Genomic DNA, 16,335 nt, shown 5'->3' on the forward strand with positions numbered 1-16,335 from the left:
CTGAATTGTATTCCTGTTCCATCAACTGTGGCCTACGCACGTGCTCTGCTGGTAGTTGGTGGGTAGGCAGCGGCTGACAGTGACCAGGCCTGCTGTGTACTATTCCTTTTCCACCAACTGCCGGCTATGCACGTGGTATGATAGGAGTTGGTGAGTAGGCAGCGGCTAATAGTGACATACAGTACAGGAGCATGCTGCTCGCCATACTGTTGTCAACAAGCTGTCGTATCTTTAGTCAGATCTTTTGCCCATACCTCGTCAGGTACAGTACAGAAGATCTTCCCGTATCATACGGACTGGCTTTTGGGCGGGAGTATTCCCCCTCCCGCCTTTGTGCGGGATTGTTCCCGGCTTTGCTCATTCCTTCAGGTGACACTGAGTGATTGAGAGCTAAGTGCCTTGTGCGTGTAGCCTTGCTGCGCGGGTGGCCTTCCCTGATGGCTTGTATCCGCAGCTGCGGGAACAGGTAGATTACTTCACCATTGGGAGGCGTTTCCTGCGGGAACAGCTTGCGTACTGCGCGTAAGGACGTCACGTCTCTGAGCCTGGTGGGTCCTGCGGCTCCAGTTGGTTTATGCGCAGACGTCCCTCTTCAAGGTGAGTCTTGCGGGTCCAACTGGGCTCTGCTGGGACCTACCTCTTCAGTATGACATTATAGGAGTTATTTTCCATTCCATGTCTTCATGTATCGTGAAGGTTCCAAATGTCTGTCTGTCCTATGATCACAGGCGATTAGTTTAGTTCACAATCATTTAATGATGTCATCCATGACTGCATTTGGAAACGTTTAGAAAATATAGAGGGTCTAGCTGCACTTAAGTCAAAGTTGAAGGGCTTAACTAATTTACAAAGGACTGTTCACACCGAAGAGGATTTTGTCTTCAAATGAACTTTCAAGGAAGTTACAGTTAAGCCCCATTATAATTCATGCCAGACATTTGTTGACCCTAAAAGACATGGCCACTATGTTGGTACGATATATGTATAACCAACCCTTCAATTAGTACAAAATTCAAATGCATGGTTGTCTGGGGCCTTAGATCGGACCGACCCGATCACCGGATTGAGACAAAACACTTGAAAATTAGAATGTCTGCCAAACACATAACCTAAGTCATGTTTGTTGACTAAAATTTGTGAGTACGTGGTTCTTGAACTGTTGCCTGCCAAAGAAGAAGAATGAAAATCAATGTGTCGACTAGGGTTAAGAGTTACTAAGGAACATATTTTTTATCGAAATAAAATATGAATAGGTTAACGGTGTTTAACTTGTTTAGACACAAATTAAATTATGGCTTATACGTGCAAACATGTTTATTACACGAAACATGTTAAGCTGAAACCTAATAATAACAAGCCTAATTGTAAGAGTTGGGTAGTTCGAAGCGAATAACGCACAACCCTAATTGCAATGGTGAGATTAAAAATCTTGTCATCTAATTCCGTATGTAATAATCAATTCTAATCTAACAACATAAATTTGTTTCTTAAAATTTATTTTTCTAAATTTATAAGTACAATTACATAAAGAACTATTTAAGTTTCAACTATAATACTTATAAATTTAATGCATTAAAATGCCCTGATTGACAACACATAACCTGTTTCGTTACTTTCTGTACTTGTAATAAAAATCACCCCCTTACAACATATAAGTAAATGAGTTATGGGGTCGAGTCGATCAATAAGCCACTCATTTTAAATATTTGATTAGTTAACCAGTCATTTATGATACTCATAGATGCATAACTATACACATTGAAGATAATTCAAAATGGATAACACCAAGGTCAGACACTACATTAATATTACCCCACTGTCGTCGTCATCATCATCATCATCGTACTCAGTATATCCCACTAATAGCAAAGCTATGGTAGGGTCTGAGGAGGGTAAGATATAGACAGCCTTACCTCTACCCCATAGGGATAGAGAGGCTGCTTCCGGTGAGATCCCCGGCTCAATAGTGGTTTTGCATCAAGCCTTGGACATAAGGCACATATCACTCAATCATCAGAACACCGGTTGATCGGTGCATGCACCCTTGTCTTTCGGCTATTAACGCCACCACCTGATGCCTGATTAACCTTCCGCCACTTTTAACGTTATTTTCACGATATTAGTAAAATAACGTCAAAATTAGTGCAATTTCATTTTTGCAATTTCACGAGATTAGTAAAATAACGTTAAAATTACCCCATTGTCATAATGTTAATACAAACAAACATCATGGTGAAAACAACTTAAATCTTGCAAATGCACCCAAATCGCAATGATATAAACCAGTTTTTATCAATATAATGGTATTCTAGATATAACAGATTAATAGGTGGCTAAGTGTATGAAACCGAGTGTTATGTTGTATTCTAGTGTAGCCTCGCCTCATGCTAGTCTAGTAGTGATTTTTCATAACTAAAATGGTCGTTAAAAAATGTTTATTGACATACATATCATGATTTTATATATAAAACCGGTTCAGCTAGCTTGTAAGAAAACATGCTTACCAACTTGGCTAGCAGATTCTGCCAATACCAATGAAACCGAATCATAAACACCCCTAACTAATTTTATTCTTTTTTAAACAACCCTAATCTAATCCTACTCTACTCTAACAAATCCACTCTACATCTCAAATAAGGTTATAACCCAATACCTCATGGATGACCACCATACACCTTTACTAGCATGCCACTATAAATGATTGTAATATTCCCAAATTTTTTTATTCATGTTCTCCATTATTAATAAACTTTTTATGATGTTTTTAGTATGTAACCCGGATTTCAATGGCAGAAACCTTTTGGTGTTTTAACGTTGAAGGCCCGGCATTTACACTTTACCCGATTTTATGCCCCCACAAAACAACCATAATAAAAAATAATTAATAAAATAATAATAATAACCATTATTATGAGTTGTTCTATACTTCTATATAACTTCAACATAACTCACCCTATACCCTCCCCCTTCTATCAATCACTTATTCACTCCATAATATATTGCTTGTGTTTTCATCACCATCACACCAACCTCTCATCATCAAACCCAACTTCCACAATCACTCCATTTTCTTACTATAATAACTTCTTATATATATAAATGTAACACTTTCCATTTTTTCATATTTCACAACATTTTACTTACTCATTTTAACCAAACAATATTATTAATCTTTCACTTCAAATCTTCAACTCCTTGTTCCACCATGAACGGTGAATTCTTCCATCAATCTCCATGGATGCTCATGATGCAAATGCCCGATATTCCCGAGATCCCCACCGACGTCTTTTCCCGACAAAATTGGGACACCTTGTCCCCTGTTTCCTCTGTTTCCCCTGTTTCCATGACTAACACAACACTAAATTTGCCAATAATGGATAATTTAGTAAAAGAAAACTTACCCGGAAGCCGAAATTCGATGAATGTGAATGTGAACTTACCTATGTTCCCATCTGATCCCGGGTTTGCTGAACGGGCTGCAAAGTATTCGTGTTTTGGTAGTAGGAGTTTCAATGGAAGAATTGATCAATTGGGATTGAATTCAAATAAAACCGAGGCTCCGGTTGGATCGAATGTTTCTCCGGTGACCGGAAAGTTTAATCGGGTTTCAAGCAGTCCTGTTTTGAAAGTTGATGAAAGTAATGTTAATATGAAAGTCAGTAGATTATCTGGTTCTGCTTCAAACTCCAATGAGGGGTCCTCTGTTTCTGAGCAAATTCCAAGTGGATTTAGTAATCAAAACAACACGAATTCGAGAAAACGTAAAGGGGGGTCTTCGAAGGGAGTCGGATCGAACACGAAAAAGGTACTAAACCGGTTTTAGTTTCGCATCTGGTCTGTATCAGGGTCGGGTCAACCTTTTTAGAGTGCTAACACGTAAAAATACGATGTCACGCTATTCTTGTTTATTTTTATTTTTATTTTTAAAAGGTACATAGTGACAGATATTTCATATTAGAGTTGAAATGAGTTTTAGTGAAAAAAGAAAAGAAAATTTTTAAAATTTAGTCATTTGTTAAGACATGAAAATTAAACGAAGTTAAACCTTTAGAGACCGTATTTAAGTATTTTTTTTACAGTTAAGCCGTCATGCGAACTTGAATAAAAACTAAGAATGTGTGATTTTACAGGAAGAAGATGATATTAATGAGTCGAAAAGATTGAAGAAAACCGACGAAGGAAATGGTGAAAAGGCGAAGACACCGGAGCCACCGAAGGACTATATTCATGTTAGAGCAAGAAGAGGGCAAGCTACTGATAGCCATAGTTTAGCAGAGAGAGTAAGCTTTTGAAAATATTTCTTGGTTTGATAATGGCAATTTTCAAGATTCTGGTGTTCATAAAATTTACAAGTTTTTATATTTGGTTTCCAGGTTAGAAGAGAAAAGATTAGTGAAAGAATGAAACTTCTACAAAATCTTGTACCAAATTGTAACAAGGTGAGCATTAAAAAAGAGTAGTTATTTTTTTATTGTTAATAGTTATGAAAATGGTTAAATATGTTAACTTTGATAGTTTGTACAAATGGTGTAAATCTTTATACTTTGAATGATTTAGGTGACGGGAAAAGCACTTATGCTTGATGAAATCATCAATTATGTACAATCATTGCAAAGACAAGTTGAGGTAACATAACAATATTCAATTATGATGTTTTTATACCCTTTAAACCCATCAAAATTTTGTAAACGAAAGCAAGTAGGTTGGTTGCTCGGTTTATATGATTTATACAATTCGGCCCACGATTCAGTTTTAGTGGTTTAATGGTTTAGCCATCGGGTTGGAACTTGAAACCAATCATAAACCTCAACCCGACGGTTTTATTATTATTATTATTATTATTATTATTATTATTATTATTATTATTGTATTTTACTTTATATTTTAAATTTAAAGTTATCTATGTGTATCTTATTTGTAAATCATTTTTATCATCTTACAAATTTTAATACAAATAGTGACTTAACAAAATCAATATGAACAATTAAATTGTTTGAATTATTAAACCACTAAAACCAAGCGGTTTGACCAAGTGTCGAACTATTCAATCTGGTCAGTTTGTTATCATTATTCAAAATCCTAGTTAATTGTTCGGTCATAATTCAATTATTTTAACCATCTAACTTTTCTTGTAATCCTTATGTTTGTGTAGTTCCTTTCAATGAAGTTAGCTACAGTTAATCCAAGTCTCGATTTTGACACCAACAACTTAATCTCACAAAATGTAAGTCAATTTCTCAATACAAAAATCTATTTCTTTTTTATTTCACATTTTTAAATTTTAGTTTCATTCGTGGGTGTGAACCAAATTCCAGGTTAATCAATCAAATGGGAATTTATCTCAACAAACATCAACTTTTTATCAGCAAAACCCGGAAGTAGTCTTTTTATCAACTTTTTATCAGCAAAATCTTAATATTAATGTAGAATTTAATTAGGAATTTGAATTTTGTTATTGTGGATTCAGGGATTTGGTCAAGATGATCTTCAAAGCATTGTTCGAATGGGTTTTGGAGAAAATTTGGATGTTGATACATCGTTTTTTTATTCGGCACGTGATCAACAGTCTAACATGAAAATCGAGCTATGACTGCGAGTTTCAAAGACTAATGTATATACAAAAGAAGATGATTCTTATTTTGCTAATCGATCCGTTTTAGGTCTAATTGAAGCAAATTTTTTCCTAATAGTAGTTATTTTTTTGGTCCATTTATTATGCATTTGTAGTATGTATCATGATTTGTGAAATATTGTTTGTTGATAGAGAAATTGAGATGTGGAATCTACATCTTCAATGTTATCATTGACTTGTATCATCTTGTAATATGAATGACATACGTGTTTAATATAAAAACAAGTTTAAATATAGAACTATCATAAATAAAACAATATTTTCTGGTGTTAATACATATCTTTATTTTGTATTTAATTTTACTTTTATTGTTAAATATTAAATTTAAATGAATGATTAGCATAAGTTCTGCTGTGTGATTTCGCAGACTGACTTGTACACAGAAACTTCTGTTATTCCTACTTCATGATTACAGATATAAAAAGATATTAATTAAATAACTTTTAAAATCAATATTTACCTTTTGAAAGTTATTGTTAGAAAATTAAAGTTTGCCGTTAAAAAAAAAAAGAAAAGAAAATCGCACTAATTAGAAGAATCCCAGGTTGGCTTTGGTGAAATCTGACTAGACCCTGTGAACACAAACCTAACTTACAAAAAGCAAATAATAATAATAATATTAAATAAATAAAGTAACAATTAAATAAATCTCATACTTATTTTATATTATTATATATATATTTTTTAACACCTAATAAAGTTCCGCCCCGGTATACCCACTGGTAAAAATCAACACACGCTCAGGATTGCATAAGCGTTGTTGATCAGCCACCATCAATTCTAGGGAGTTCACCCTCCGACGAACCACTATGGTAAAACCCCTGCGTTAAGTACGGCGTTTCATTATGAACGAGACTCGAACATGTGATCTCCCCTAAAAAAGTCACCGGTGTACTGAAAAGATAATAACATTTTGATCTAAATCTATTTTAATGATCCCTAATGAGGTAATAATATCATAAAGTATAAAAAGAAAAAGAAATAGCATGTTATTTATATCTTGTAACATAGTTAATTAATTATTTAAGCGGTAAAAAGAAAAAAAATTAAAACTATACAATAATTTTACATGATGTAAAATAAGAAATATAAAAAAAATTCAGGAATATCACTACTTAAATATACATCACGTAATATATTCAAAAACATAAAAAAGACATTTATTTGGATGGAATTTTAAAAACTTTATTAAAAGTCTCGATGAATTTAGTGAAAGATGTCATTAGTTACAACATAAATAAAAAAATCAAATGGAATTTTAAATTTTAACCGGCTATTGAAGGATTAAAATTTATAATAAAACACACCAAACAAAAACCACACTAACAATATCCACCATTAGATGATCACATCCAACGTCTGATATTACTTCTCACACTTCTTACAAATAACTCAGTTCTTATTATAACCCCACCCTGTTTATAGAGCAAGGTTAAAATAATAAGTAAAACTATCCTAAGAAGTGTAAGAAGTGGTTTTTACCCTTAAAAAATAAAATACACTGAACAAAAAACACACCGAACTAGCAAAATAAAACACACCGAGCAAAAAACACACTAACAATATCCACCATCAGATGATCACATCCAACGCCCGATATTACTTCTCACACTTCTTACAAATAACTCACTTCTTATTCTAACCCCACCCTATGTTTTTATATATATATATATATTGTTTTAATTATTTTTTTTTTACTTTTGACCGTTGAACGGTATTATTAATATAATATTATTATTATTATTTAAACTCGCCGGCGACAAAAGAACCCTGCCGCCGCCCCAATTCGCCCACATATCGCACGGGGGGGGGGGGGGGGCGGTGTCCGCGCCCCTTCTAGCCCAATTTTCGCCCTAACCCGCGCCCACTACACATTGCCTAAAGGTTTAGGCCTTGGGAGGTCTTGGGTTAAAAAACAAAACAAAAACAAAGATGGCGTGTTTTATATTTATAATTTTAGTGGGGTAGTTGGTAAAAATCATTTTTAAGGGTAACTATTTAAAATGTTTTCGACACTTTGGACATTTGCAGCTTTACCCCTCCTTTTTATTATGGCTTGCATTATTGGATTGATTTTATTAATACAAAGATTCTTTGAAAATGATATGTTTGACAGAAGATTTACATTATATTAAAAAGTATATTTTTTAATTTTTAGTTATGTATTTACAAAAATGTCTAGATGCCAGAAACTATAATATATTAATATTTGTATTAAAGTCTTAATCACACAGTGAAGCTCTACCTGGAAGCAGAGGTATAATTCTTTTATATTTTTTGTATGAATTAATATCCATTACAAGAGAAAGTATTATAATAATTTATTGTATTTAATGTGCTATAAAGTCTTTGCTAGTATCTTCTTCGGTTGTTCCGTAAACAAATGTTGACTATTTACAGCTAGTTGTTACTCTTGTCAGAAATTATATTCAGTATATATTATCATGGAATAAATGAAAATTAGAAGTTAATTAAATCAATTTATGACTTAAACTCATGTGTTGGTACGATTATTAACGTGAAATAACTATAAGCAAATAAACTTGCAACTTTGACGTACATTTAATTTATTTATTTTGAAGTAGTGAAATCTTTTATCCCACAAAAGAAACACCACAACAAAGGCCACCAAGGGGCTCAGCCACAACAACAAACAAAAACTAACCATTTGTTACATGACCACGATCATGAAACTCCGACTACGGACTATTCTCTCCAATCCGTAATCGAAGACTTTGACCGACTAATAACCACAAACTAGTTCTTTAATATCTTCCACCACTCGGAAGGTCGAAGTAGTCTTCCCCTAAAAAACTTTGTCATTCCTAAACATCCAAATCCTCCCTTCAGTGATTAAAGATATATATAAGCTAAAAAAATAAATTAAATTGTTGTTTGTAGTAGAAAACTACTATTTACAAAATATAAGTATTTAATAATAAAAAGTTATTTTTAAATAAAAATAATTAATTTAAAAATGTTATCTGTGATATTAATTTAATTAATACATAAAAAAGTTATCTGTAAAATAAAATTTATGAATAAAAAAATTATTAATTTGTAATATATGCATTATATTTTGTGTGTACGCATTTTGTAAGGGGAGATCACAAAAGAACCATTCCTATACGTACAAACCAAAAAAAAACTCATTTTTGGCTACTTATTTACTTTCTATATAGTCTATTAATTAAAACAATTTCATTTAAAAATTCATAGTAGGACTTCAGGTGGCAGGTTTTTACCTTAACAAGAAATGTTGGGCTTGGGCTACCCAACGATGTTTTCGATCGCAGATGTATGAGGTCGTCTTTTACAATTGGATTACACCGGGTAGTTCAATTTTATTCTTTGGTGATTCAAAAATAATTTTAATTTCATTTATCAAATGAGATGAGTTTGTTTTTACATAATAAGTTCTTACCCATATATTTTATTTTTACATAACTAGTTTTTATTTCATGGGCATCATCTTTAAAGAAAAATTATTTTATTACATTGTATGTAATTCTTTTGGTCTCTTTTTGAAAGCCAATATCATTAAAAAACCAAAATGAACCATTACAAGAAGTACATGGTCAAGTTATATAAGAAATGAAAATAACGTATAAACAAACAATTATGACGAGGAATTTACAAAATTAATCTTTCATCACTTCTCTCAATCAAGACTAAAGTGTTTGCTTCAATACTTTATCCATAGAAAGAAAGTCGTTTTTATATCATTCATCACTTTATATATCGAGAAGAGGAGTGCTTATTCTACATTACATTATATGTAATGTAATATACAAATGAGAATCCAAAAATAATGGTAAAAGCAGACATAAAATGATTGATCGTACAATAATGAAATGTTTTAACGCGTTTTGCTTTTTAAGTATTTTTTTTAATTTAAAAGGAATCTTGAGAGCATATTTTAGATTAAAATTTGTGGAGTTTTTATTTGTGAGTCTTCATTCAATGCATGGGTTTCTTTTTATTAACTTCTTTTAAAATGAATGTTGATACTTTATCGAGAGCTATATTTAATTAAACACTTTGTATATTGGGTTTAAAATTTCGTTTGTCCAAGTGATGGGCAATGATCACATGGCATGTCTCCAAAGGACATTTTTTTGTGCTAAGTTGGTTTAGACCGGTTCAACAAAAGGTGCTAATTCTTTATTGAATAAGATAATAATTATATATTTAACTTCCATATATATACTTCATGATATACAAGTTATATGATAAAAATCTACCATTTTATTATGTATAGTTTGGAAAAAAAATCTATTTTAATTTGTGTAATTATATATATGGTTGCATAATCATATATATAAAGTAGCGATAGATAGCTAATGAATTTTCAGTCGGGTATACCTGAAACTTAATGGGTAATCACTTGATAAATAGTCGAAGAGTTTGGACTATGGAATGAGTTATACTAACCCGGTAAGGTATGAAATGTCTAACCATGTTACAAAGTAGACCCATTACCATCCCTACCTATATATTAATATATATTATATGTCGATATATATTATATGTCGGAATGAGGGTGGGCCGGGGGGGGGGGGGGGGTGTGTTCTAGAGGAAGAAGTTGATGGTGGTGGTTACACTTACACCCCATGATAATTTAGGGTGGGTCTCCGTTTACCACAATATCCACTTGCTTTGTTTCATTTAGATTCTTTTTTACTATTTGGAAAATATCTTCACTTAATAATTACAATATAATATATTATTATTCAAAAGGAAAAACCAGGATATTCATTATAACATTTTTAGGTGAGTTTCGTATGTCCATCTAAACAATTTTAAACAAGTAAACGACTAACAAAACCTGGTCATCGGGAGTACGTTTTTTGGTAAAAGGTCGCCCAAACATGCGATCACAGACAACGCTAATGACCCAGGCCGCTAACAATTCCCGGAAAAACCCTCCATCCAAAGGTCCATTGTGGTAAAACATTTGGCTCACACACGACATTTTGTCACGAACGAGAATCGAACCATTGACCTTCCTAGAGAAAGTCACTGAGGTATCGCGTTAGCATTGCTCGTTCAGCATACCCATCTAAACTTTAAAATATTGTTTTATTCTAAAACACTAGTTTCAATCTATAATACTACATAGTATGACGAAAAAAATATATGAAATTATATCATATTTTATATATTAGATAAGTATATAGTATTTTAAACTTTTTAGCATGGGTGGGTTTAAGTGTGGGTTTTCCATGGTGCCATCCAACGTGTGTGTTTTCCCCTTTTGGTCGAAAGCAACTTTCCGTTGGGCACACATGATGTGCCTACCTTCGGCAACCAAATCCTATAAATTTAGCCTTATGTTGTCTACCTTCCTTCATATGGGGCATGAATGGCATCCATAAATTAATATTTTATTATCCATTTTCTTCTATTATATATAAAAAAAAAAAAAAGAAATCCTGAATATTAGTGTTAGATCAATACCGTACATATATACCCTATGTATGGTTAGTCACAATGGTATATTTGCCTCAGTAATAGCTTAAAGCAATATAAGGCTCACCCTAATTATATTTATATCTTATAGTTTTATGATTTTGTTTAGCGAAAATGGTTACGCTATTATTTTGTCTTAGTATTGTGGATTGAAATTCATTACAATTGGGTAGCATGGCTCAAAAACAATAGCATGTAATTTTTGCTTTATGCATGGGTATGGTTTTTATTACAAGTTTGGCTTTAAAAAAAATAAACTATCATGGATTGAAAAGCTGATAGATTGTTTTTGTTAAATAAAAAATATAAAATCAAAATCGAAAGTTACCGTAACCGGCTAAATTATCCGAAAATATAAATTTCAAGAAGCACCATAACTTTTCTAAAATCTTCACGGTAATAAAATTAATAAATGAGGATTGATAATACAAACTTCATTTTAAGGTTACATGTTCAAATCGTTGCAGGACAAGGTAAAAGGTAGAATTTAGTTAAAAAAATCACATACCTTGTTCTTCTTTATGTCTCTTACTCTCTTTAACGTTGAATTATTGGTCCTGACATTTGCTAGCATTTATAAATTATATTTTATATTTTATATTTACATAATTGGCTGTCTTTATCATAATCTTTAGAAGATCCTAAGCAATGATAAAATGGTGCAATCTTCAACAATAAAGTTGAAATTGATAGCTTATTTGACCAAGAAAATTTTGCAATGAAATCACCAACTACCCTTTTTTTTATATTGCTACCTACAAATAGATACAAATCTTGAGATCAAAAATTTTAAATTGGCAAAATTGGGTCAACCTTTTATAGTGGGCACTTGGTCCATCTTAAGCCTAGCCCATAAGACTGGCCCTAACGGGTTTATGTGATGTCTACGGCCCAGTTTTGAGCTAGGGGAAAAAAATGAAAAACATTTCGTTCATTTATTCTCGTGAAAGTTCGTTCATTTAAATTCGTTTATGTTCATTCTTAATGTTTACGTTAGCTTACGTTAGTTACTATATTCATTTTAGTTTTTTTTGGTCAATTACAACTTATTCTAGTTTTAATAACTTATTAGGGCCAACACATTGTCTTTTCACATTACCTTTTAACTAGTTTAGCACATATGTTCATTCATTTGTGTAAAGTTATGTTTGTTCGTTTACGTTCGTGAATCGTTTGTTTATACCGTTAACGAATAGACATAAACAAGCATGAACATGTTCATTTTCTTAACGAAGAACACAAACAAGAAATCTTTGTTTGTTTAATTGCTCTATCCGATCATTTGTTCAACTAAAGTTAAATGAACAAACACGAGCATGTTCCGCTCGGTTTGTTACAAGCCTTGTTTCACGCTTACGACTTAATGGAATTAAGCATGGGCCGTCCGCCATAGGCCCATAACCTTGACTGTGATTCTTTGATAAAAGCTTAATGACCGATAACAGTTTATTTTCTCTTAAAAGTGATTATAAGATTATAGCATATTTTCATAAACCCTTTCACTAAATTTGGTCCAACAATTTAGATGGTGGAACAAAATTACAAACTGTCAGTCATGTTACAATTAAAAAACAAAAGCAAGTCATGCTGATGAAAATTTGATACAGTCTATAAGTATTAATGTATTATCATTAAGCTTTTTTGAGATCATAGCTCGCTTTTGTCGTCTCCAGCGACACCTTTTCCATTAACTGCAATAAGCTCCGTGTCGAATATAAGTGTGGCCCCACCTGTGCAGTAATCAGAATATTATTTGATTAGAAATTAGAAAACTATCAGATCCTAGTACACATCAAACAGTTCAGTTTAGCTTAAGCCCAACCCGACCCAAAAATACTTTTTTTTATTACTTTCTCTGTATTTAATAATGACAGAAGTGTTGGTTATGATTGTCGAAACTATCTTATTACAATAATAATAATAATAATCTAAACCATTTATTCTTTAAACAAGTTATTATCAGATTATATGCGTTTGAATACATTTTGGATGACTTTTGGCCCGTTTGAGCCATCTGACACGTTAAATTGAATCTTTTTAGCTTAACCCATTTGACCAATTTGAATTTGCCCAACCTTGGATGAATGCAAGTTACATTTGCCCAACCATTTGAGATTTGAGAAGCGATATGTTACGAATTAGCGAGCAAACTTAGTTCTTTTTAATTTGTATAAATTGTTCTTTTTATGGGTTTCTAGAAAACTACAAGAATGCTTTATTACCTGGGATTTTAGGAGGTGAACCCCGCTCTCCGTAGCCCATTTTGGCAGGTATCTTCAGTTTACGCTTCTCTCCAACGCATGCTCCCAACAGTCCTTGGTCCCACCCTGCAAACTTAATTAGTTAAACAACAATTTACTTGAAATATAATATATATATATATATATATAATGGTTGATATATAGATGGACTTATTTAGAGAAGCTTGATCACCATTAGATTACAAACACCTTTCACAGTAATGCAGAATAGAAGGAAACACAGTTTTTGTTATAACAGAATAGTTTCTAGGGTTAAATGTTTGGCTGAAACTTCTAAATTAATGGAAGTTAGCAGATTTCCTACCTTTAATCACTTGACCACTACCAAGCTCAAATTCAAATGGGGTTCCCCTTTCGAAACTGGAATCGAAAACAGTGCCATCAGTAAGTTTTCCCTGTAAAACAAGTGCAAGTTAAAATCTGTTTATTTGGATGTGTTTACAGTGGCATAATCATCTACCACTGAGTTCTACAACATAACATAGATCAACTCAAAAGACCATATTCTCACCCGATAATGAACCTTGATCTTATCGCCTTTGTGTGCTTGTATTTCGCAAGATGCCGGCTTATGCTGTAACAACAGTATATTCAAGGTTCAGGAAGATTAATAACATTAAAAGGTGTATGCTACTCATGCATCATTATGAAATCAACCCAAGGCATTACTAGTTTACAACCATAAGGCATCATCAAAGAAGAAACTAAACCAAATCACCAGCTTTATATAGGTAACAAAAAGAGCATATGGAATGAATAACACTATTAAATATGGCACAAGTTCATGCTAATGGAGGGTGACGACGTGACGTATTATAGCCAACTAACAAGTCATAAATCATTACAACTATAAATATGTAAATCTTAACTTTCCTCTTTTGTTATTTTTCAAATTGAAGAACACTGGCTAGGTGTGCTAGATCTATAGGTGCATTCAATTTCATAGGGGTGCAAACGAGCCAAGCAGCTATCGACAAAAAGCTCGAAACAACCCAAGCTTGTTTGAGCTTGAGCCTTGCCCGAGCCTCAAATAAAGCTCGTTTAGTTATCGAGCCCGAGCTCGAGCCTTAATGAGCTTTGTGTTTTTTTAAGTTGCATATCTTTTGGACTTCTGTGCATTAGTGTCACACTAAACAGCCGAGCTTTAGCCATTTAAGGTACTACACGAGCTAGACCGTGCTTAGGCTCGTTTAAGGTTTTCACAAAACTAAAAGAATATAATTAAAAACGTATAAAAATTAATTAAGTAATAACAAACGAGCCGAACTTGTAACTAATAAACTCATTTACACTCACAATTTCAATATGAATCTAGAGATCTATTCTGTTCCCTTGCTCAATCAATAACAGATCTGAACTAAAATATCACCTTAATCCTAAACAATCACACCAAACCATAATTTAATTAATAAAACTAGCCCAATTCATCAACAAAAATCGACATATTTTGAATGCAATACATAGCGAACATCAATATAATAAATAATAAAGGATGGATGTAAGTCGATAGTGTCTGTTACCTTGACGCCGATCTGCAACTCCGTCACATCTCCTGACTTAGCTGAAACTGTTTAATTAATTAGAATACATCAAATTGTTGTTTGATTTACACAAACAATGTGAAGACTGTGAATGCAAATTAATAATAATAATAATAATAATAATAATGTGATTCAGTTTCGATTATACGCACCTAGTGTAGCTGCGATTAGTAGAATTAATATTGAGCTTGCCTTCATAGTACGCAAATTCGCCATGAGAGTCAACTCGTCAAGTTAGTCTGACTCGATTTGCATTGTATGTCTTCATATCTCAGATGGTTGAAAACTTGATGACGAGTATTGTTCAATCAGGTGCAGCCACGTCAGCCTTCTAATATGAAAAAACAGCCACGTCAGAATCGGAGACCTAGAATTTAGCTGGCCGGATACGGCATGGATATGTAGTTTTCAATATATTCACTATTAATTAATAAAGAATAGTGGAATTTGATATGAGCCCGTCCGATAATATTTAAGATTGAATATTGGTCGTTCGATAACGATGGATTAAAAAGCGGTTGCTTTTCCTCACATGTAACTACTCCACTATACATTTTTCCTCATATGTAACTACCCCACTATACATTTTTCCTCGTATGTAACCACCCAACTACACCTATTTATAAGGGTAACCACCCACTACTAGATTTATTTATATAAACTTTGAAGCATGTTTTATGCATACATCAACAACTGCACACAGGATAGAAGAAAACCAAAGTGATAAATATGTCAAAGTAATGTGCAATACATACATAAGTTGCTTTTGTCTTTCCTTCATCATTTAATCATATTATATGTAGATGATTATGTTGTATTTTTAATTGTAATGATAATGTACCCTTAATGTTTTCTTTTGTTGCTTTGTAGTCTTGCTTATTTTTAGACATGATGTGAGGGTGTTGAAGTTGTGTCACTGGACCCTACAGTCCGTACAAATCATAACTTTCTCGTGAATTCAACGACGAGGTAGTTTGCATGAAGTTCTTCCATTCGACTTTTAATGTATTTATGTCTTATTGAGTTTATGAACTTCCAACAAACAAATTATTTATGTTTTGTAGATCCGTGGTATATAGAAGAAAAGAAAAGGAACCGGATGCTAGAATGGAAATGGAATGACATTGTCGAAATCAGCAGTTTAACAGGTGTAATTATTAGGGCTATATAAATAGATTTGTGATAGTCGAGTTGCTAGAATTTGGTTTTGTTTCTCAATGCAAGTTTTAATCACATGTTTTTGTAATGTGTAATGTAACCGAATTGAATAGTGGTTGTGTTAGTGGAGAGTTACTAGGGGTCTGTTTGGTATAGGGTAATGGAATGGACGACGGGATGGAATGGACGTGGTAATGGAATGGACAAAGGAATGGAATGGGTTATTACCATTCCAATGAAATGTTTGGTTACCACATGGGAATGAAATGAA

At 32.9% G+C, this 16,335-nt stretch overlaps 2 protein-coding genes across 2 annotated transcripts; one reads left to right on the plus strand and one right to left on the minus strand.

Moving 5' to 3' along the window:
• The first annotated feature begins 2,819 nt into the window (after positions 1-2,819).
• Positions 2,820-5,590, plus strand: LOC143574485 (transcription factor bHLH62-like). Its single transcript, XM_077059093.1, has 7 exons — positions 2,820-3,805; positions 4,131-4,280; positions 4,374-4,439; positions 4,558-4,626; positions 5,153-5,224; positions 5,316-5,423; positions 5,468-5,590. The coding sequence occupies exons 1-7, from the start codon at positions 3,206-3,208 to the stop codon at positions 5,588-5,590; spliced, it is 1,188 nt and encodes a 395-aa protein (XP_076915208.1). The 5' UTR covers positions 2,820-3,205.
• Positions 5,591-12,588: 6,998 nt separating this feature from the next.
• LOC143574492 (peptidyl-prolyl cis-trans isomerase FKBP15-1-like) lies at positions 12,589-15,245 on the minus strand. The gene is made up of 6 exons (XM_077059100.1): positions 15,059-15,245; positions 14,886-14,932; positions 13,877-13,939; positions 13,670-13,760; positions 13,327-13,431; positions 12,589-12,834 (listed from the first exon to the last, which is right to left on the minus strand). The coding sequence occupies exons 1-6, from the start codon at positions 15,120-15,122 to the stop codon at positions 12,752-12,754; spliced, it is 453 nt and encodes a 150-aa protein (XP_076915215.1). The 5' UTR covers positions 15,123-15,245; the 3' UTR covers positions 12,589-12,751.
• Positions 15,246-16,335: the final 1,090 nt, after the last annotated feature.

Source organism: Bidens hawaiensis, unplaced genomic scaffold (genome assembly GCF_021521415.1).
Source record: "Bidens hawaiensis isolate Kalapana, Puna unplaced genomic scaffold, B.hawaiensis_p1.1 tig00026942_1, whole genome shotgun sequence".
NCBI lineage: Eukaryota > Viridiplantae > Streptophyta > Magnoliopsida > Asterales > Asteraceae > Bidens > Bidens hawaiensis.

Excerpts from the sequence above, each read along its gene's own strand:
- LOC143574485 (XM_077059093.1), top strand. The coding sequence starts at position 3,206 with ATGAACGGTGAATTCTTCCATCAATCTCCATGGATGCTCATGATGCAA. Across the intron at positions 4,281-4,373 it reads GCCATAGTTTAGCAGAGAGA|GTTAGAAGAGAAAAGATTAG; the intron begins GTAAGCTTTTGA and ends TTTGGTTTCCAG. Across the intron at positions 4,440-4,557 it reads TTGTACCAAATTGTAACAAG|GTGACGGGAAAAGCACTTAT; the intron begins GTGAGCATTAAA and ends TGAATGATTTAG.
- LOC143574492 (XM_077059100.1), bottom strand. The coding sequence starts at position 15,122 with ATGGCGAATTTGCGTACTATGAAGGCAAGCTCAATATTAATTCTACTA. Across the intron at positions 14,933-15,058 it reads ACTAATCGCAGCTACACTAG|TTTCAGCTAAGTCAGGAGAT; the intron begins GTGCGTATAATC and ends TTAATTAAACAG. Across the intron at positions 12,835-13,326 it reads TTCACCTCCTAAAATCCCAG|GTGGGGCCACACTTATATTC; the intron begins GTAATAAAGCAT and ends ATTACTGCACAG.